This window comes from Leuciscus leuciscus (genome assembly GCF_965113295.1).
Source record: "Leuciscus leuciscus genome assembly, chromosome: 3".
Taxonomy (NCBI): Eukaryota; Metazoa; Chordata; class Actinopteri; order Cypriniformes; family Leuciscidae; genus Leuciscus; species Leuciscus leuciscus.
This window is the reverse complement of record NC_138727.1, coordinates 47,159,338-47,182,787: the sequence shown is the minus strand read 5'-3', so window position 1 is coordinate 47,182,787 and position 23,450 is coordinate 47,159,338. Positions and strand designations below refer to the sequence as shown.

The following is a 23,450-nucleotide window of genomic DNA, read 5'->3' as shown; positions in this document are numbered from 1 at the left end:
TCTGTAGATTGTCATGTGGAACGAAACGATACCAAATCAGAAAGCGAGCTGAGGAAAGCAAGTTCAGTAATGACATCGTCCAAACCTTTTTTCTGTAAAAAGCAGTCCACACACGATCATCACCATTTCTTCTTGCCTGTCGTCCGCCATGTTTGTTTACTCTAAAGTCACGTTTGACCACGAGATATTTTGTGCGAATTCCCATATTCACACTCGGGAATCTGGTTGTTTGCGAATAAATCTGTTAGTGTGTTGTGTGCTGTCTTGGGGGCTGTTTACACCTGGCCACTTCATGTGTTTTCTTTTGTATCTTTGAGCTATCCGATCGTGAAAAAAACAGGTGTAAATGCCCTCCGAAACGCATTCGACACGGATTTGAATCCAATCGCTCAAACCACATCAGGAGGTACGTGGTCTGGGCCGCATTACAGACGAAACTGGACAAGAGTAAATGCATCTGTTTTTTTCCCTCCTCCCAACAATGCTAAAAAATAAACGTGTGAGAGTGTGTTATATAGGCTATATGTCATGTTATAGCCAAATATGACGGCGCTACTGCAGAACGCATCACCGCAGATGAGCAGCTGAGCATCTAATTCATCTGCCAACGTGCAAACTATCGCAAATCAAAGTGAAAGTAAGTCGCAGACGCTTAACGCACTATCATCTTAATTAAAAGTAAAGAAACGAAATGATCTTACCAGTGCTGTTGCCGTTCTCTCCTATTACGGTCTTTGATTTTGAAATTGCAACTCTGTTGCTTTCGGTGACATGAACTCCATTAAATCTGCATATAGCACGGGAATTGAAGATCGGATTTATATCAGTTTTGCGTAAACACATGTGACTAGGTGTAAATGGAATCGTTTTGATAAATCAGATAGCTATCCAATCTGAAACGCATGAAGTGGCCAGGTGTAAACAGGCCCTTGGTCACATCGCGGCACTCCACATAGGCTACTAAGGCTAGGCTACTATAGGAACTGTTAAATCTATGATTTTTTTATCATCATGTTTGTTGTCACTGATCATGTTTGTTGAAATCTGATAAGATTTTAAATATATTTTAGTGTGGACCAGCCTTGGCCTATTTCTGCTTAAATTAAAGTGTCCTTCAGCCAGTCTGTTTTCTGTCACAAGACGCTTGCGCTGTTTGCTGCGACTTAATACATTTTTAAAATAACTATTATTTTAAAATAATATATATATATATATATATATATATATATATAATTTTTTTTTTAGCAAAATAATCATTTTAATCGGTTTAACCATTATGCAGAATGACGAAAATGTGACTAGTTGCAGAACATTTAACATTAAGTAGGCTACATTAAGAAGCCATGTTAAGCAATGAAAGCAAAATATTTTGGACCATGTAAACAATAAATATTTTTATTTGATTGAAATAAAATATGACACATTACAACATTTATAAATAGTATAATCAATAGTTATCCTAAAAACAACTAAACAAACAACTTTTATAATATTTACTTTTGAAAACATACATTAGAAAACAGCCTGCTGTTTAACAAATATCTGAAATTGTATTCTTAAGGAACACTACATCAAGCTTATCTTTATATTGCCCTATACCATTATTTAAGAGAGTGATACAATGGCAAAAACTATAGAGGCCTACCACATAATAAAAAATACATTTGATCTTTGTTTAATTTATTACTTCGGGTCTAGTTGTATTCTGTACAATATATGGATATATGGTTAAGGGATCTATAGGAAAAGCCTAAATATTTTAGACATAATAATGAGGCATGATGCTTGGAGCAGACTGGATTCAATCTTTAATCCACTTGAAGCTGTAGTTGCTATAGGAGCTATAGTTGTAGTTGAAGCTGTAATAAAAGATATGCAAATTAGTTGGATCTCCCTATAGAAAGCTTTTTTTGGTTATACTTTATCTTAAGGTGAAGTAGTTACACGTCTACTACATGTACTTACTATAGTACATGCAGTACATAGGGTACTATGTACCCTCACCGTAACTCTATAGTAAGTAGATGTAGTTAATTAATATCACTCAGTACTTACTGGAGTAAGTACAATGTAACTACAGTGAAAATTAGGAAAAAACATGAACAAATATAGATAAATACAAAAAATTTGGTTTTGTGTGTCCGATTTCCATTATACTAAAGTTATTAAAGACTTTAAATCTATGGAGTAATAGAGCTTACCTGAACCATTGACTGAAACTGATCCAGGAATTATTTTCAGTAGATCGACACCTCCTTCTGCAACTGCTGTCAAGAGGGTGTTTGAAATCTCTTGAGTGGAGGGGACTGGTTGGTCGAATCTGAAGACTATTTGAGTTGTTGTGATGATTGACCCTGGGCTGGAATATATAAATGTTGAAATAATTGTTAGCTTAAATTCTCTTTCTTTTTTACTCTCTCTTTCACACACACACACACACACACACACACACACACACACACACACACACACACACACACACACACACACACACACACACACACACACACACACACACACACACACACACACACACACACACACACACACACACACACACACACACACACACACACACACACACACACACACACACAGATAGATAGATAGATAGATAGATAGATAGATAGATTTAGACCTAGGCTACTAAAAAGCAGCATTGCAGTATGGTGTATTTACCTGAATCCTATGACAATCACTCTGAGGAAGTTAACATACTTGGGTCTGTAAACTCCTTCAAGCTGGAATAGATAACAAACAATTACAGACATCAGTTACAATAGAGTATTGTAATATATGAGTGTTGGTTACATAATTGTTGTCTCTTCTATTAACTATAAGCTTAAAAATCAAGTATCATTTAGTGTGTTCCAGTAAATTCAGTAAATAGATTTGAACTCACCTGATTTATGACAAGCTTAGACCTATTCTGGTACTCCTCAGTGCTTTGGTTGTTGAGTGCTTCTATAAATGTCTCCAAAGAGCGAAACACCAGATCTGTTAGCACCGTAGGTATTTTTGCAGTAGTTGTTGTGGAAGATGTAGTGGTTGTAGAAGTTGTAGAAACTGTAGATGCTGTTGAAGCTGTAGATGCTGTAGATGTTGTAGAAGCTGTAGATGCTGTAGATGCTGTAGATGCTGTAGATGCTGTAGATGCTGTAGATGCTGTAGAAGCTGTAGATGCTGTAGATGCTGTAGAAGCTGTAGATGCTGTAGATGCTGTAGAAGCTGTAGATGCTGTAGATGCTGTAGATGCTGTAGATGCTGTGGAAGCTGTAGATGCTGTAGATGCTGTAGATGCTGTAGAAGCTGTAGATGCTGTAGAAGCTGTAGATGCTGTAGATGCTGTAGATGCTGTAGAAGCTGTAGATGCTGTAGATGCTGTAGAAGCTGTAGATGCTGTTGAAGCTGTAGATGCTGTTGAAGCTGTAGATGCTGTCAAAGCTGTAGATGCTGTAGACTCTGTAGCAGCTGTGGATGCTGTGGATTTACTAATAGTTGTACTTTCAAAGGCTGGTGAAGATGAATTGACTGAAGTCAAAGTAGAAGCTGTTGATTGTGGCAGTGTTGAAATGATTGCTGCGCTAGTGGTGGATGTTCCAGTAAGAATTGAGGGAACTGTGGAAGAATCTGTTGGTGTTGTGGAAGATTCAGCTGTTGTAACAGTAGTTTTTGGTGTTGTTGTGGTTTCTCCTGCTGTACTGGTGGATGTTCCAGTAGGAACTGTAGTGGTTGTTGAGGACACTGCTGTTGTTGTAGGTGTTGTGGAGGATTCAGCTGTTGTAGCAGTAGTTTGTGGTGTTGTGGTGGTTTCTCCTGTTGTACTGGTGAATGTTCCAGTAGGAACTGTAATGGTTGTTGAGGACACTGTTGTTGTTGTTGTTGTAGGTGTTGTGGAGGATTCAGCTGTTGTAACAGTAGTTTGTGGTGTTGTTGTGGTTTCTCCTGTTGTACTGGTGAATGTTCCAGTAGGAACTGTAGTGGTTGTTGAGGAGACTGTTGTTGTAGGTGTTGTGGAGGATTCAGCTGTTGTAACAGTAGTTTGTGGTGTTGTGGTGGTTTCTCCTGCTGTACTGGTGAATGTTCCAGCAGGAACTGTAGTAGTTGTTGAGGAGACTGTTGTTGTAGGTGTTGTGGAGGATTCAGCTGTTGTAACAGTAGTTTGTGGTGTTGTTGTGGTTTCTCCTGCTGTACTGGTGAATGTTCCAGTAGGAACTGTAATGGTTGTTGAGGACACTGTTGTTGTTGTTGTAGGTGTTGTGGAGGATTCAGCTGTTGTAGCAGTAGTTTGTGGTGTTGTGGTGGTTTCTCCTGTTGTACTGGTGAATGTTCCAGTAGGAACTGTAATGGTTGTTGAGGACACTGTTGTTGTTGTTGTAGGTGTTGTGGAGGATTCAGCTGTTGTAACAGTAGTTTGTGGTGTTGTTGTGGTTTCTCCTGCTGTACTGGTGGATGTTCCAGCAGGAACTGTAGTGGTTGCTGAGGACACTGTTGTTGTTGTAGGTGTTGTGGAGGATTCAGCTGTTGTAACAGTAGTTTGTGGTGTTGTGGTGGTTTCTCCTGTTGTACTGGTGAATGTTCCAGTAGGAACTGTAATGGTTGTTGAGGACACTGTTGTTGTTGTTGTAGGTGTTGTGGAGGATTCAGCTGTTGTAACAGTAGTTTGTGGTGTTGTTGTGGTTTCTCCTGCTGTACTGGTGGATGTTCCAGTAGGAACTGTAGTGGTTGTTGAGGACACTGCTGTTGTTGTAGGTGTTGTGGAGAATTCAGCTGTTGTAGCAGTAGTTTGTGGTGTTGTGGTGGTTTCTCCTGTTGTACTGGTGAATGTTCCAGTAGGAACTGTAATGGTTGTTGAGGACACTGTTGTTGTTGTTGTAGGTGTTGTGGAGGATTCAGCTGTTGTAGCAGTAGTTTGTGGTGTTGTGGTGGTTTCTCCTGTTGTACTGGTGAATGTTCCAGTAGGAACTGTAATGGTTGTTGAGGACACTGTTGTTGTTGTTGTAGGTGTTGTGGAGGATTCAGCTGTTGTAACAGTAGTTTGTGGTGTTGTTGTGGTTTCTCCTGCTGTACTGGTGGATGTTCCAGCAGGAACTGTAGTGGTTGTTGAGGACACTGTTGTTGTTGTTGTAGGTGTTGTGGAGGATTCAGCTGTTGTAGCAGTAGTTTGTGGTGTTGTGGTGGTTTCTCCTGTTGTACTGGTGAATGTTCCAGTAGGAACTGTAATGGTTGTTGAGGACACTGTTGTTGTTGTTGTTGTTGTTGTTGTAGGTGTTGTGGAGGATTCAGCTGTTGTAGCAGTAGTTTGTGGTGTTGTGGTGGTTTCTCCTGTTGTACTGGTGAATGTTCCAGTAGGAACTGTAATGGTTGTTGAGGACACTGTTGTTGTTGTTGTAGGTGTTGTGGAGGATTCAGCTGTTGTAACAGTAGTTTGTGGTGTTGTTGTGGTTTCTCCTGCTGTACTGGTGGATGTTCCAATAGGAACTGTAGTGGTTGTTGAGGACACTGTTGTGAAAGCATTTTTTTTTGGTTATACTTTATCTTAAGGTCAAGTAGTTATACGTTAGTACATGTTCTTACAATAGTACTTGTACCATAGAACATAGTGTACTATCTACCCTATAACCGTAACACAAAAGTAAGCACATGTAGTTAATTAATATTATTCAGTACTTATTTGAGTCAGTACAATGTAACTACAGTGAAGATGAGAAAAAACAAGAAAAAATATAGATAAATACAAAAAAATAGGTTTTGTGTGTCCGATTTCCTTTATAATAAAGTTATTAAAGACTTTAAATATATGGAGTAATAGAGCTTACCTGAACCATTGACTGAAACTGATCCAGGAATTATTTTCAGTAGATCGACACCTCCTTCTTCAACTGGTGTCAAGAGGGTGTTTGAAATCTCTTGAACGGAGGGGACTGGTTGGTCGAATCTGAAGACTATTTGAGTTGTTGTGATGATTGACCCTGGGCTGGAATATATAAATGTTGAAATTATTGTTAGCTTAAAAAATTCAGTTTACTGGACTCTCTTTCTTTTTTGCTCTCTCCTACACACACACACACACACACACACACACACACACACACACACACACACACACACACACACACACACACACACACACACACACACACACACACACACACACACACACACACACACACACACACACACACACACACACACACACACACACACAAAATAAGCAGCATTGCAGTATGGTGTATTTACCTGAATCTTATGACAATCACTCTGAGGAAGTTAGCATACTTGGGTCTGTAAATTCCTTCAAGCTGGAACAGATAATAAACAATTATAGACATCAATTAATACATGAGTGTTGGTTACATAATTATTGTCTCTTCTTTTAACTATAAGCTTAAAAATCAAGTATAATTTAGTGTGTTCGTAAATTCAGTAAATAGATTTGAACTCACCTGATTTATGACAAGCTTAGCCCTATTCTGGTACTCCTCAGTGCTTTGGTTGTTGAGTGCTTCTATAAATGTGTCCGAAGAGCGAAACACTAGATCTGTAAACACCGTAGGTATTTCTGCAGTAGTTGTTGTGGAGGATGTAGTGGTTGTAGAAGCTGTAGATTCTGTAGAAACTGTAGCTGTTGTTGTAGATTCTCCTGCTGTAGTGGTGGATGTTCCAGCAGGAACTGTAGTGGTTGTTGAGGACACTGCTGTTGTTGTAGGTGTTGTGGAGGATTCAGCTGTTGTAGCAGTAGTTTGTGGTGTTGTTGTGGTTTCTCCTGCTGTAGTGGTGGATGTTCCAGCAGGAACTGTAGTGGTTGTTGAGGACACTGTTGTTGTTGTTGTTGTAGGTGTTGTGGAGGATTCAGCTGTTGTAACAGTAGTTTGTGGTGTTGTTGTGGTCTCTCCTGCTGTAGTGGTGGATGTTTCAACAGGAACGGTAGTGGTTGTTGAGGACACTGTTGTTGTTGTAGGTGTTGTGGAGGATTCAGCTGTTGTAGCAGTAGTTTGTGGTGTTGTTGTGGTTTCTCCTGCTGTACTGGTGGATGTTTCAACAGGAACTGTAGTGGTTGTTGAGGACACTGTTGTTGTTGTAGGTGTTGTGGAGGATTCAGCTGTTGTAATAGTAGTTTGTGGTGTTGTTGTGGTTTCTCCTGCTGTAGTGGTGGATGTTCCAGCAGGAACTGTAGTGGTTGTTGAGGACACTGTTGTTGTAGGTGTTGTGGAGGATTCAGCTGTTGAAACAGTAGTTTGTGGTGTTGTTGTGGTTTCTCCTGCTGTACTGGTGGATGTTTCAACAGGAACTGTAGAGGTTGTTGAGGATACTGCAGTTGTTGTAGGTGTTGTGGAGGATTCAGCTGTTGTAACAGTAGTTTGTGGTGTTGTGGTGGTTTCTCCTGCTGTAGTGGTGGATGTTTCAACATGAACTCTGGTTGTTGAGGAAAATGCTGTTGTTGTAGGTGTTGTGGAGGATTCAGCTGTTGTAACAGTAGTTTGTGGTGTTGTGGTTTCTCCTGTTGTACTGGTGGATGTTTCAACAGGAACTGTAGTGGTTGTTGAGGACACTGTTGTGAAAGCATTTTTATTTTTTTTTGGTTATACTTTATTTTAAGGTCAAGTAGTTACACGTTAGTACATGTTCTTATTATAGTACTTGTACCATAGAACATAGTGTACTATCTACCCTAACCGTAACACAATAGTAAGTACAGTGAAGATGAGAAAAAAGAAGAAAAAATATAGATAAATACAAAAAAATAGGTTTTGTGTGTCAGATTTCCTTTATAATAAAGTTATTGAGGACTATAAATCTATTGAGTAATAGAGCTTACCTGAACCATTGACTGAAACTGATTCAGGAATTATGTTCAGTGTATTGACACCTACTCCTCCCACTGCTGACAAGAGGGTGTTTGAAATCTCTTGAACGGAGGGGACTGGTTGGTCGACTCTGAAGACTATTTGAGTTGTTGTGATGATTGACCCTGGGCTGGAATATATAAATGTTGAAATTATTGTTAACTTAAAAAATTCAGTTTACTGGACTCTCTTTCATTTTTGCTCTCTCCTACACACACACACACACACACACACACACACACACACACACACACACACACACACACACACACACACACACACACACACACACACACACACACACACACACACACACACACACACAAACACAAACACACACACACACACACACACACACACACACACACACACACACACACACACACACACACACACACACACACACACACACACACACACACACAAAATAAGCAGCATTGCAGTATGGTGTATTTACCTGAATCTTATGACAATCACTCTGAGGAAGTTAACATACTCGGGTCTGTAAATTCCTTCAAGCTGGAACAGATAATAAACAATTATAGACATCAATTAATACATGAGTGTTGGTTACATAATTATTGTCTCTTCTTTTAACTATAAGCTTAAAAATGAAGTATCATTTAGTGTGTTCCAGTAAATTCAGTAAATAGATTTGAACTCACCTGATTTATGACAAGCTTAGACCTATTCTGGTACTCCTCAGTGCTTTGGTTGTTGAGTGCTTCTATAAATGTGTCAGAAGAGCGAAACACCAGATTTGTAAACACCGTAGGTATTTCTGCAGTAGTTGTTGTGGAGGATGTAGTGGTTGTAGAAGCTGTAGATTCTGTAGAAACTGTAGATGCTGTAGAAACTGTAGCTGTTGTTGTAGATTCTCCTGCTGTAGTGGTGGATGTTCCAGTAGGAACTGTAGTGGTTGTTGAGGACACTGCTGTTGTTGTAGGTGTTGTGGAGGATTCAGCTGTTGTAGCAGTAGTTTGTGGTGTTGTGGTGGTCTCTCCTGTTGTACTGGTGAATGTTCCAGTAGGAACTGTAGTGTTTGTTGAGGACACTGTTGTTGTTGTTGTTGTAGGTGTTGTGGAGGATTCAGCTGTTGTAACAGTAGTTTGTGGTGTTGTTGTGGTCTCTCCTGCTGTAGTGGCGGATGTTCCAGCAGGAACTGTAGTGGTTGTTGAGGACACTGCTGTTGTTGTAGGTGTTGTGGAGGATTCAGCTGTTGTAACAGTAGTTTGTGGTGTTGTTATGGTTTCTCCTGCTGTACTGGTGGATGTTCCAGCAGGAACTGTAGTGGTTGTTGAGGACACTGTTGTTGTTGTTGTAGGTGTTGTGGAGGATTCAGCTGTTGTAACAGTAGTTTGTGGTGTTGTTGTGGTCTCTCCTGCTGTAGTGGCGGATGTTCCAGCAGGAACTGTAGTGGTTGTTGAGGACACTGTTGTTGTTGTTGTAGGTGTTGTGGAGGATTCAGCTGTTGTAACAGTAGTTTGTGGTGTTGTTGTGGTCTCTCCTGCTGTAGTGGCGGATGTTCCAGCAGGAACTGTAGTGGTTGTTGAGGACACTGTTGTTGTTGTTGTTGTAGGTGTTGTGGAGGATTCAGCTGTTGTAACAGTAGTTTGTGGTGTTGTTGTGGTCTCTCCTGCTGTAGTGGTGGATGTTTCAACAGGAACGGTAGTGGTTGTTGAGGACACTGTTGTTGTTGTAGGTGTTGTGGAGGATTCAGCTGTTGTAACAGTAGTTTGTGGTGTTGTTGTGGTTTCTCCTGCTGTACTGGTGGATGTTTCAACAGGAACGGTAGTGGTTGCTGAGGACACTGTTGTTGTTGTAGGTGTTGTGGAGGATTCAGCTGTTGTAGCAGTAGTTTGTGGTGTTGTTGTGGTTTCTCCTGCTGTACTGGTGGATGTTTCAACAGGAACTGTAGTGGTTGTTGAGGACACTGTTGTTGTTGTAGGTGTTGTGGAGGATTCAGCTGTTGTAATAGTAGTTTGTGGTGTTGTTGTGGTTTCTCCTGCTGTAGTGGTGGATGTTCCAGCAGGAACTGTAGTGGTTGTTGAGGACACTGTTGTTGTAGGTGTTGTGGAGGATTCAGCTGTTGAAACAGTAGTTTGTGGTGTTGTTGTGGTTTCTCCTGCTGTACTGGTGGATGTTTCAACAGGAACTGTAGAGGTTGTTGAGGATACTGCAGTTGTTGTAGGTGTTGTGGAGGATTCAGCTGTTGTAACAGTAGTTTGTGGTGTTGTGGTGGTTTCTCCTGCTGTAGTGGTGGATGTTTCAACATGAACTCTGGTTGTTGAGGAAAATGCTGTTGTTGTAGGTGTTGTGGAGGATTCAGCTGTTGTAACAGTAGTTTGTGGTGTTGTGGTTTCTCCTGTTGTACTGGTGGATGTTTCAACAGGAACTGTAGTGGTTGTTGAGGACACTGTTGTGAAAGCATTTTTATTTTTTTTTTGTTATACTTTATTTTAAGGTCAAGTAGTTACACGTTAGTACATGTTCTTATTATAGTACTTGTACCATAGAACATAGTGTACTATCTACCCTAACCGTAACACAATAGTAAGTACAGTGAAGATGAGAAAAAAGAAGAAAAAATATAGATAAATACAAAAAAATAGGTTTTGTGTGTCAGATTTCCTTTATAATAAAGTTATTGAGGACTATAAATCTATTGAGTAATAGAGCTTACCTGAACCATTGACTGAAACTGATTCAGGAATTATGTTCAGTGTATTGACACCTACTCCTCCCACTGCTGACAAGAGGGTGTTTGAAATCTCTTGAACGGAGGGGACTGGTTGGTCGACTCTGAAGACTATTTGAGTTGTTGTGATGATTGACCCTGGGCTGGAATATATAAATGTTGAAATTATTGTTAACTTAAAAAATTCAGTTTACTGGACTCTCTTTCATTTTTGCTCTCTCCTACACACACACACACACACACACACACACACACACACACACACACACACACACACACACACACACACACACACACACACACACACACACACACACACACACACACACACACACACACACACAAACACAAACACACACACACACACACACACACACACACACACACACACACACACACACACACACACACACACACACACACAAAATAAGCAGCATTGCAGTATGGTGTATTTACCTGAATCTTATGACAATCACTCTGAGGAAGTTAACATACTCGGGTCTGTAAATTCCTTCAAGCTGGAACAGATAATAAACAATTATAGACATCAATTAATACATGAGTGTTGGTTACATAATTATTGTCTCTTCTTTTAACTATAAGCTTAAAAATGAAGTATCATTTAGTGTGTTCCAGTAAATTCAGTAAATAGATTTGAACTCACCTGATTTATGACAAGCTTAGACCTATTCTGGTACTCCTCAGTGCTTTGGTTGTTGAGTGCTTCTATAAATGTGTCAGAAGAGCGAAACACCAGATTTGTAAACACCGTAGGTATTTCTGCAGTAGTTGTTGTGGAGGATGTAGTGGTTGTAGAAGCTGTAGATTCTGTAGAAACTGTAGATGCTGTAGAAACTGTAGCTGTTGTTGTAGATTCTCCTGCTGTAGTGGTGGATGTTCCAGTAGGAACTGTAGTGGTTGTTGAGGACACTGCTGTTGTTGTAGGTGTTGTGGAGGATTCAGCTGTTGTAGCAGTAGTTTGTGGTGTTGTGGTGGTCTCTCCTGTTGTACTGGTGAATGTTCCAGTAGGAACTGTAGTGTTTGTTGAGGACACTGTTGTTGTTGTTGTTGTTGTTGTAGGTGTTGTGGAGGATTCAGCTGTTGTAACAGTAGTTTGTGGTGTTGTTGTGGTCTCTCCTGCTGTAGTGGCGGATGTTCCAGCAGGAACTGTAGTGGTTGTTGAGGACACTGCTGTTGTTGTAGGTGTTGTGGAGGATTCAGCTGTTGTAACAGTAGTTTGTGGTGTTGTTATGGTTTCTCCTGCTGTACTGGTGGATGTTCCAGCAGGAACTGTAGTGGTTGTTGAGGACACTGTTGTTGTTGTTGTTGTAGGTGTTGTGGAGGATTCAGCTGTTGTAACAGTAGTTTGTGGTGTTGTTGTGGTCTCTCCTGCTGTAGTGGCGGATGTTCCAGCAGGAACTGTAGTGGTTGTTGAGGACACTGTTGTTGTTGTTGTAGGTGTTGTGGAGGATTCAGCTGTTGTAACAGTAGTTTGTGGTGTTGTTGTGGTCTCTCCTGCTGTAGTGGCGGATGTTCCAGCAGGAACTGTAGTGGTTGTTGAGGACACTGCTGTTGTTGTAGGTGTTGTGGAGGATTCAGCTGTTGTAACAGTAGTTTGTGGTGTTGTTGTGGTCTCTCCTGCTGTAGTGGCGGATGTTCCAGCAGGAACTGTAGTGGTTGTTGAGGACACTGCTGTTGTTGTAGGTGTTGTGGAGGATTCAGCTGTTGTAACAGTAGTTTGTGGTGTTGTTGTGGTCTCTCCTGCTGTAGTGGCGGATGTTCCAGCAGGAACTGTAGTGGTTGTTGAGGACACTGCTGTTGTTGTAGGTGTTGTGGAGGATTCAGCTGTTGTAACAGTAGTTTGTGGTGTTGTTATGGTTTCTCCTGCTGTACTGGTGGATGTTCCAGCAGGAACTGTAGTGGTTGTTGAGGACACTGTTGTTGTAGGTGTTGTGGAGGATTCAGCTGTTGAAACAGTAGTTTGTGGTGTTGTTGTGGTTTCTCCTGCTGTACTGGTGGATGTTTCAACAGGAACTGTAGAGGTTGTTGAGGACACTGCAGTTGTTGTAGGTGTTGTGGAGGATTCAGCTGTTGTAACAGTAGTTTGTGGTGTTGTGGTGGTTTCTCCTGCTGTAGTGGTGGATGTTTCAACATGAACTCTGGTTGTTGAGGAAAATGCTGTTGTTGTAGGTGTTGTGGAGGATTCAGCTGTTGTAACAGTAGTTTGTGGTGTTGTGGTTTCTCCTGTTGTACTGGTGGATGTTTCAACAGGAACTGTAGTGGTTGTTGAGGACACTGTTGTGAAAGCATTTTTATTTTTTTTTGGTTATACTTTATTTTAAGGTCAAGTAGTTACACGTTAGTACATGTTCTTATTATAGTACTTGTACCATAGAACATAGTGTACTATCTACCCTAACCGTAACACAATAGTAAGTACAGTGAAGATGAGAAAAAAGAAGAAAAAATATAGATAAATACAAAAAAATAGGTTTTGTGTGTCCGATTTCCTTTATAATAAAGTTATTGAGGACTATAAATATTGAGTAATAGAGCTTACCTGAACCATTGACTGAAACTGATTCAGGAATTATGTTCAGTGTATTGACACCTACTCCTCCCACTGCTGACAAGAGGGTGTTTGAAATCTCTTGAACGGAGGGGACTGGTTGGTCGACTCTGAAGACTATTTGAGTTGTTGTGATGATTGACCCTGGGCTGGAATATATAAATGTTGAAATTATTGTTAACTTAAAAAATTCAGTTTACTGGACTCTCTTTCATTTTTGCTCTCTCCTACACACACACACACACACACACACACACACACACACACACACACACACACACACACACACACACACACACACACACACAAACACAAACACACACACACACACACACACACACACACACACACACACACACACACACACACACACACACACACACACACACACACACACACACACACACACACACACACACACACAAAATAAGCAGCATTGCAGTATGGTGTATTTACCTGAATCTTATGACAATCACTCTGAGGAAGTTAACATACTCGGGTCTGTAAATTCCTTCAAGCTGGAACAGATAATAAACAATTATAGACATCAATTAATACATGAGTGTTGGTTACATAATTATTGTCTCTTCTTTTAACTATAAGCTTAAAAATGAAGTATCATTTAGTGTGTTCCAGTAAATTCAGTAAATAGATTTGAACTCACCTGATTTATGACAAGCTTAGACCTATTCTGGTACTCCTCAGTGCTTTGGTTGTTGAGTGCTTCTATAAATGTGTCAGAAGAGCGAAACACCAGATTTGTAAACACCGTAGGTATTTCTGCAGTAGTTGTTGTGGAGGATGTAGTGGTTGTAGAAGCTGTAGATTCTGTAGAAACTGTAGATGCTGTAGAAACTGTAGCTGTTGTTGTAGATTCTCCTGCTGTAGTGGTGGATGTTCCAGCAGGAACTGTAGTGGTTGTTGAGGACACTGCTGTTGTTGTAGGTGTTGTGGAGGATTCAGCTGTTGTAACAGTAGTTTGTGGTGTTGTGGTGGTTTCTCCTGCTGTACTGGCGGATGTTCCAGCAGGAACTGTAGTGGTTGTTGAGGACACTGTTGTTGTTGTTGTTGTTGTAGGTGTTGTGGAGGATTCAGCTGTTGAAACAGTAGTTTGTGGTGTTGTTGTGGTTTCTCCTGCTGTACTGGTGGATGTTCCAGCAGGAACTGTAATGGTTGTTGAGGACACTGTTGTTGTTGTTGTAGGTGTTGTGGAGGATTCAGCTGTTGTAACAGTAGTTTGTGGTGTTGTTGTGGTTTCTCCTGCTGTACTGGTGGATGTTCCAGCAGGAACTGTAGTGGTTGTTGAGGACACTGTTGTTGTTGTTGTTGTTGTTGTAGGTGTTGTGGAGGATTCAGCTGTTGTAACAGTAGTTTGTGGTGTTGTTGTGGTTTCTCCTGCTGTAGTGGTGGATGTTCCAGTAGGAACTGTAGTGGTTGTTGAGGACACTGTTGTTGTTGTTGTAGGTGTTGTGGAGGATTCAGCTGTTGTAACAGTAGTTTGTGGTGTTGTTGTGGTTTCTCCTGCTGTACTGGTGAATGTTCCAGCAGGAACTGTAGTGGTTGTTGAGGACACTGTTGTTGTTGTTGTTGTTGTGGAGGATTCAGCTGTTGTAACAGTAGTTTGTGGTGTTGTTGTGGTTTCTCCTGCTGTACTGGTGGATGTTTCAACAGGAACTGTAGTGGTTGCTGAAGACACTGTTGTTGTTGTAGGTGTTGTGGAGGATTCAGCTGTTGTAGCAGTAGTTTGTGGTGTTGTTGTGGTTTCTCCTGCTGTACTGGTGAATGTTCCAGCAGGAACTGTAGTGCTTGTTGAGGAGACTGTTGTTGTAGGTGTTGTTGTAGTAGGTGTTGTGGAGGATTCAGCTGTTGTAACAGTAGTTTGTGGTGTTGTTGTGGTTTCTCCTGCTGTAGTGGTGGATGTTCCAGCAGGAACTGTAATGGTTGTTGAGGACACTGTTGTTGTTGTAGGTGTTGTGGAGGATTCAGCTGTTGTAACAGTAGTTTGTGGTGTTGTGGTGGTTTCTTCTGCTGTAGTGGTGGATGTTCCAGCAGGAACTGTAGTGGTTGTTGAAGACACTGCTGTTGTTGTAGGTGTTGTGGAGGATTCAGCTGTTGTAGCAGTAGTTTGTGGTGTTGTTGTGGTGGTTTCTCCTGCTGTAATTGTGGATGTTTCAACAGGAACTGTAGTGGTTGTTGAGGACACTGTTGTAGCTGTAGGTGTTGTGGAGGATTCATCTGTTGTTTGTGGTGGGGTTGTGGTAACTACAGTACTGGTGGATGTTTCAGCAAGAATTGTTGTGACTGCTGATGACAATGTTGTAGCTGGGGGAGTTGTTGTGTCGGCTGTACTAACAGTTGATGTTGAATATGTTGTGGTCTGAGTTGTTGCATTTTGGACTGTTGCTAGAAAAAAACAAAAAGTTAGTGTACTTTTAAAGTTTTTTTCTATTTCATATTTTGCACATGTATATTTTACACACAAGTGTATTGAAGCAATATTATAGTTTTTTTCTGAGTATGATTAAATTCACCTACCAATAAAAATGCATATGATAAAAACGTTCCTCTTCATTCTGGGAAAAGTCCAGTGGTGACGATAAGAGTCTGAAAAGCAAGCAATATGCACAAAGTTTATATACACATACAGTAGGCTACATTTATAAACACAGTCAATGCTTGAAGTGGGAAAATAGTGCCAGCACTCCCAAATATGGGTGTCTCCCTCAGTTCCAAGTTGTTTTAGTTTGAACATTGAGGGGTGTTGAAGTGTGGATCATTTAACAAGGTCCCAGTGGATTATCTATTATAAATTCTACGGGTTAGTCAAAATTGACCACAATAAATACAATAGAACATGTTTTCTAAAGCTTTTGAATTTATGTTGGTGCAGGATGACCAAGAGGTTTCCCCTCTTTTTATAAGTCTTTTTAGTTTATGTGGCTGTTTTAGATCAGGTTTGACTTTCTCCATAGTGTTTTAAAGTGGTACATTTTCAACTGAAATCAAGGTCAAATTTTATCATCAATAGGAACGTCTCGCGGAAACTTTATCACATGACTTATTTTATCATGACTTTATTTCTCAAATTCAGATATAATCTCAGAATTGTGAGATAAAAATATTTTTTCATTCCGGGGCAGAAGCAAGCTTCAATAGATAAATAAGGTATGTCAAAAATAATCAAAAAGTAAAGTATATTACCTAAAATGTGTAATGTAATACATTAGATTACTAACTACAATTTTCATCATGTAATTTGTATTCAGTAACAGACTTTGTAGCGATCTACATACATTCATAAGCATATATATATATATATATATATCACTGCATATAACAAATGTCAGACAATGCCAGACACCAACATCAGATGCAGTTACGAAACAACATTAGTTAGATTAAACTTAATCCACAAACTATTACATTATTTTTACAATTCTCCACCCTCTACCCAACATCAGAAATTATAATAAATTACCATGCAAAAGTTTATACTCTAGAATTAACAGTTATCTATTCATGTCCTTGTTCTACTCCAAATTTGGACACCATATATCTTGACATCATGATTAGTTTTTAACTTCTATTTATCACACAAAATTGAACGCAAATTCCAACTGATAATCATTATCCAAACTACAATATTCTCTTATTATAACTCCTTAATATTAAACACAAATGGTCCAGAAAACAAATGGATGCCTGATAATGGGCATGTCCAATAGATAATACATTTTCTAATCAATATCAAGATCAATTAATTACTTTGTGAACAGAATATCATACTGTAACTGCAGTTTCCTGTGACTGCTTAAATATTCTGACCAGACACATTTTATACAAAATAGACTACTGCAATCTCTGTTAAAGACAAAAAAAAAAAAAAACTGGTACATTTTATCATATTATATTCTATATGTCATTAACATCGAAATGCTTTAATATTTATTATGTCTCTTTGCACTATTTCCAGCAATAAAAAGTACTTTATAATATAAATATATAATTAACACAAATATATTTAGGGAAAATAAATATCCTTACCAATTCTTGGGTAGATTATTTTAATGTTGATTTGTAATCCGCTGTCGTCACAGTGTGGCTTTAAGCACTGGTAAGGAGCCTACTTAAGTACTAGTACTCCAGTTTTTCACTTCTCCTGAATAACCTGTGCCGCTTCTTCTTAAATAGCACTCAATGACGTCCTGATTGGTCTTTTTTTCTTCCCTGATATGCACAGATTAGATAAGATATATGGAATGTACCTTGCCAGACACCGTGAGGTTTTTTTATTTTTATCTTTTGTATTGTGTGTGTCTAAAAGGTGTGGTCTGCGCAACAATTAATTATAGCCAGGACAGGCGTATTTATATAAACTGTTAAATAACTTGACAAAGCCATATTGTTTCTCATTTTTAATTTATATATTTATGTCATTCACATAAATGTATGTCATTCGCGGTACAGAGCAATTCCTTAATAACACTTTCATACAATTTAGTTTAGGAATAAATCTTTGAATTTGTCATTATTCTGCCTTTTAGTGGAAAGAAAAGAGAAAATTACACAAAAAGTTTACACTATTCAAAAAACAACAATAACATCAAAAACAGAGTTTCCCATTAATTATACGGGCATATTGCGATTATATATTCTGATGATCGTGGAGCATATACTTTTTAAGGATCCCACTTAAGCTAATCATGATTACTACACTAGTGAGATGACTAAACAAGAGCTCAAACAACAGACATCAGGTTTACCTAAGCATTCCTCACATTCTGACACTAGTTTCACATAGTTTCACTGCCTTCCTTGACGTTTCTAAGAGCGTTTTACCTCAGTCATTCTCAAAGAAAGCGTCACTGGCCCCAACACTCAACAGATAAACTTGTAGTGCAGAGACATGCATATTTTGTGTATTCTATAAACCTGGTGTATTTCCTAAACCAGGTTTATAAATATACTCTACAACTTTTCCTTACATAGTTGTGGTAAAAAAAAAAAAAAATGAACCCCTTCTAAATGGATTTTATTTATAATTTAAAACAACTGATTGTTTCTATTCTATTTCTATTCTATTAAAAAAATCTAAAAATCTATTCTAGACTTATAATAACAATTATTCAGACAGACAATGTATTTTAATTAACTGCTTTAAATGAATGTTTGACATAAAAGGATAATGACGCACAATGTCTTTTATATAGAGAGAAATGTAAAATGTTAAAATACACCTGAAAATCAAATCTGTGGACATGAACTCACTATCATTTAATTTGTCCTTTTTCTTAAATCAGTAGGCTTCATGTTTACCGAATTTGTTTGAAATTATGACTACAGCCTAAATGGTTTTATTAGGCTACATTTAAAATCATTATAGGGCTATTAGACATTTCTGAAAAATTCGGTGAGCTTATGTTTCCTCAAGATTAGATTTATACTTTATCGAAGAGATGACAATTTTCCTTTTGAAAGAATCTTCTTGAAAGGTGTTGCTATAATAGGAAAACCAACAATTTAGGCCAATTTAGTTTGAAAAATATAAAAAATTATTTCATGAAATGACATTTGTTGAATTGAAGAGGAGAGACGTTTTCCTAAGTAGTTGTAAGTGGGCTATAATAAAAGAATAAGTACAGTCATTTGATTTTAAGTGCCATCTTTTATGATCAAGTCAAGTGAGGTAGTTGTCATTCTTCTCATTACAATCAAGTCTATGGCATGAATCCTAGGTGTGGTGGGTAAAGGTGAACACCCATAACTTCCTTAAACTGCAACACTTGGAAGACAAAAGCTGACGTCTTCATAAACAAATCTGCGTACATGAGACTGAATGACTAATAGTAATAATAATAATAATAATAATAATTGCAAAATTTTTTTTAAAAATCAATCTAAATCAAAATGTTAATAAAAAAAAAAGTAAACCAACTGTTGGGTTTGTCTATATTTGACTCTAACAAGGGTTGAAACAACCCAGCATTTTTAGAGCGTAGATGTGCATTTAAAATGACATGGTGCCACCTACAGTATTATCTTGATATATAGCCTGAATGGATGATGATCCAGTCTAGATATAGTGAAATTGTATAAAATCCAGATTTCTAATAATCAGTGGATTTTGAATGACAGCAGATTAATTGATCATTCACAAGCATAGTGTAATTTTCTTTCATCTAACAGCTTAGCATGAACTAATAATGAACTACAGCATTTATTAATCTTTGTTAATGTTAATTTCAACATTTACTAAAACTTTATTAAAATCTTGTTAACATTAGTTAATGTACCGTGAACTAACATGAACAAACAATGAACAGCTGTATTTTTATTAACTAACGTTAACAAAGATGAACAAATACAGTAACAAATGGATTGTTCATGGTTAGTTCATGTTAGTTAATACATTAACTAATGTTAACTAATGAACTTTGTAAAGTGTTACCGACAGAATTTTCATGAATATTCATTACAGTAGCAATGCAGAACTTTATTGAAATCCGTCAATAAAGAAAATCAGATTAAAGGAAGAAAAGCGCCATCTGCTGGACAACTTGCACAATGCAGTTGGACTTGGAATCATAATAAACAGCCTTGTCGTAGCATTGCTATGCAGTTGCTTCTCAGTTGTTTTTAGTGGATTGCTATGTAGGCTAGTTAATGGTGTTCTTGGTTGTTACATACTGGTCTGAATCAGAAGAGCCCACCCTCCAAACCTTTGATATTATGTTATCTATAAAGATATTGGTACACTATATAACTTTTGGCGCTCTAGCATTTAATAAACAAAACTTCATGTGTCTTTCGGAAGAACACTGTAGTGAAAAACTACTTCTCTTTGCTTATGTATATGACACTCAGGTACTGGGATACTCAGCAGCGGTCGGCCCGCTCGGTCTAAAATAGACAAAATATAAACACTTATTATAGGCGTACCGTAGTGATCATTCAGCATAAGTAGGGTTGGGTATCGTTCACATTTTTACCCGGTACCTGAAATTCGGTGCCGGTAGTAGCCTATATGATACCTTTTTTCGGTACTAAGCATGTTTAGTTTACCTCAATAACTGTAAAGAAACTGCAAGTAATTTATAGGAGTTATTGATATTATGCCAGAGCTGCCTTGGTTGCTGTCTGCCATTTTCTGTGACAAAACACTGTGCATGAGACAAACAAAACACTGTGCATGACTCACTAAAATTGTTAAAAGAGAAAATACTGGAACTAGAGACTTCCTCTTCGGTGTCCTTACTTGAATTCATGAGTCAAGTTTGTGAGCGATTACCTTGTGTGAGTGAAATTCCTAAGAAAAATCTGACTGGAGCTCAAACGAAAATGAAAAAGATTTACGACACACGGAATTTTGTACAGAAGTTTTCAGCCTAGTGATTCGGTTCTTGTTCTGCTCCCAAGTCCTGGTTCTCCGCTGCAGGCAAGATATGCTCAAGCCAAATGTGAAAAGAGCAGATGTAAATACGGACACTGTACCTGTAGCTGTTGTGTCTTCCTTCACCTGTGAGGATGATAATCTAGGTTTTAGTGAAGAAACAACATTATGTACTAAGTCACCTAGATTATCTTTCTGAGGGACATTGCAAAAACATTGGATCGCTGGTTTACGAATTCCCTTTATTATTCTCAGATAACCTTTCGCAAACCAATGTTTCCTTTCACGACATTGATGTTATGATGCTGCTCCTATTGAGCAACATCCGTACCGCGTGAACCCATTGAAAAGAAATATGATGAGGAAAGAAGTAAATTACTTATTGGAGCAGGGATGTGTGACACCCAGTTTAAGCCCTTGGAATTCACCTTGTCTTTTAGTGCCAAAATCGGATGGTACCTTTAGGTTTTGCACTACTATAGAAAAGTGAACAGTGTGAAAAAATTGTGAAGCATATCTAGGTGGTCTATTCTAGTTCCTGGGAAACCCATTTAAGATCCCTATAGAGAAGTATTTCTTCGTTTAACCAATGCTTCTCTAACTTAGCCAAGCCCAAGTGAGAGTTTGGGAAAGCAATGGTCACAAATCTGGGTAAAAAAGTGGGCGACGGTCATGTACGTCCTGTCAATCCCAAAGTGATGGCAATTTTGGAATTCTAAGAGAGAACTGCGTCTATTTCTGGGAATGGTTGGCTGTTATAGGGGACTCCCTAAAAATGTTGCTACTGTTTTGTCTCTCTTTACAGATTTGCTAAGTTCATTCAGAGTTTTTTGCTGGAATGCAGATTGTGAGGTTGCGTTTAAGGCTGCCAAAGATCTTCAATTTAATGCTCCTGTTCTCGCTACCCCTAATTTCTCTTGTCCATTCAGATTGGAAGTTCTTTAGGAGCAGGTGCTGTGTTGATTCAGGAGAATCAGGAATTGATCATCCAATTATGAGTTATTTAAGATTTTTCCTGGAGCACAACGTAACTACAGTACATTTATGATGCCCATAAAGCCTTTGCATTACTCCTAGCCCTTCAAACTTTTTGAAGTTTATGTTGGTGGAAGTAGTCTTTACCAGTGGTATATACTGACCATAACCCCGTAGTCTTCCCACTCAAATCAAAGGCTGATGAGGTGGACATTAATGGTTCAAAATTTCAACCTTGAAATACACCACAAAAAGGGTAGCGAGAATGTGTTGACAGATTCTTTTACCGTGTCTATCACAGTTAATTGATTTGTGTAAAGTGCGTCAACAACAAAAAGAAAAAAAGAAAAAAACTGTTTTGAGTTTTGATTGGTGGTTGTGTTGCATCCGAAGACGTATTGCTGTTTCCCTGTTCCTGTGTGTGGGGATGTGCCTACGTGCGTGTCTATCTCTTTTTTATCTCTTTCTCTTTCACTCTCTCTCTCACTCTTTCATGTGGCTCCGCCTTAATTGGACGTATTCGAGACGCACACAGGGATTGGCGGACTGGAACAGAGTGTCTCTTTGAAATATGCCAGGGATGCTGACGGGGCAGGGAGATAGTTGTTGTTGGCTTGTTGTAGTTACTGAGAAAGTGTTACAGTGGTGTAGTTGGCTTGTGATCAGTGTAAATTGTGTATATTCTTTATACTCGTTACCAATTATCATTTACTTTTGAAAAGCATCCTCATTTTGACTTTGGTCCCTAGTGTTTTAGTTGTGGAGAGCCAGGGAATTAGATAAGACCACTGTATTTTTTATTTTTTATAGGTGTTTATTTAGTTGTAACTGTACTGACGCTGTTGTATGAGAACTGAACTGAGCTAGACCATGACATCAGTTTTTGCTGTTTTATCGATGAAATGAACTAATTTGATAATTGAACTCATTTGATAATTGATCATCTTTACAAAGGAAATTAATCAACACCGACTGACTTCAACTGAACAACAGCCGAAATGCATCATTTTCCTGTTATCACTGTAAAGCTACTTTGAAACAATCTGTATTGTATAAAGCCCTATATAAATGAAAGGGATTGACTAGACTCTTTGACCTCATATGACCTACTCTTGGGTATTTTATAGATGAGCTTGTATTTGTCCAGCAGAGGGCAGACTTGACTTCACTGTAAAATATACTGTTGGTGGACAAACTCTTTAAGGAATTAATGCCTTATTAGGCATCTGTAATAATATTTACATTTTGGGGTGAACTATCCTTTTAAGTTTTGTACTGCAGGCTGGTATACAAATAAAATAAACCTTGTTATAAAAACTTAAAAACTTAAATCTATCGTTGCGATTTAACTGCCCAGGCTGATCACAATTCAGTGCCATTACTTTTGTCAGTTCATCATCATAGCATAATTTACAAAAAAATATAATAAAAACACCTTTGAAAAAGACATGAAGGTACCACATTACAGGACAATTATTCAAAGATTATCCCTTTGAAGTCCCATTCAGGAACCTGTCTTCACATAGAGATAAAAGGATCTAATAATTATCTGGTGTGAACATTGTAGGTTGTGCAATGTTATTCAGAAGCAAAGAATGTGACCATGTGACATTCCTTTCATGCTGACATTCTGAAAATGGGCGTTTTATAGTGTGAATCATTTTATAAAGAACTCTGTCAGTAACAAGGAAAATACGTAAGGTGTGATTGTGGAAGTAGGAATTCCTCAGGCAGTGACCCAAAACTCGCTCGTTTCAAAAATAAGACTGATAATGAAAGAAATGCTTTGCAATTTGAACATATGAAGGACCTCTTAAAGCCTTAAAGATTAATGTAAGCCTATTTAATGTTATACTTAGTCTTTATTTCAGTCTTTTCCAAAACACACAATATTATGACGTACATAGTTAAAAAAAAGCAAAACTGTTATATAAGATGAGTCTTCTGTCTGCATTCAAATGAATGAATGAA

General features: G+C 38.5%; 2 protein-coding genes and 1 long non-coding RNA gene across 3 annotated transcripts; 1 reads left to right on the top strand and 2 right to left on the bottom strand.

Moving 5' to 3' along the window:
- Positions 1–1,379: 1,379 nt before the first annotated feature.
- Positions 1,380–15,349, bottom strand: LOC309495528 (uncharacterized protein; the record flags this gene model as incomplete). The annotated part of the gene is made up of 15 exons (XM_082165309.1): positions 1,380–1,859; positions 2,202–2,359; positions 2,680–2,741; positions 2,903–5,502; positions 5,820–5,977; positions 6,241–6,302; positions 8,513–8,901; positions 10,531–10,688; positions 11,002–11,063; positions 11,210–11,448; positions 12,454–12,819; positions 13,106–13,263; positions 13,571–13,632; positions 13,779–15,046; positions 15,190–15,349. 15 exons carry the CDS (start codon positions 15,347–15,349, stop codon positions 1,738–1,740), a joined length of 6,024 nt encoding a protein of 2,007 aa, XP_082021435.1. The 3' UTR covers positions 1,380–1,737.
- Positions 8,729–10,231, top strand: LOC309494268 (uncharacterized protein). Its single transcript, XM_082163539.1, has 2 exons — positions 8,729–8,793; positions 9,046–10,231. The coding sequence occupies exon 2, from the start codon at positions 9,093–9,095 to the stop codon at positions 10,122–10,124; it is 1,032 nt and encodes a 343-aa protein (XP_082019665.1). The 5' UTR covers positions 8,729–8,793; positions 9,046–9,092; the 3' UTR covers positions 10,125–10,231.
- A 30-nt stretch (positions 15,350–15,379) lies between the features above and the next one.
- LOC309494269 lies at positions 15,380–17,282 on the bottom strand. The gene is made up of 3 exons (XR_014204273.1): positions 17,159–17,282; positions 15,650–15,718; positions 15,380–15,517 (listed from the first exon to the last, which is right to left on the bottom strand). It is a non-coding gene; the product is annotated as an uncharacterized lncRNA (long non-coding RNA).
- Between the last annotated feature and the right edge of the window lie 6,168 nt (positions 17,283–23,450).

Excerpts from the sequence above, each read along its gene's own strand:
- LOC309494268 (XM_082163539.1), top strand. The coding sequence starts at position 9,093 with ATGGTTTCTCCTGCTGTACTGGTGGATGTTCCAGCAGGAACTGTAGTG.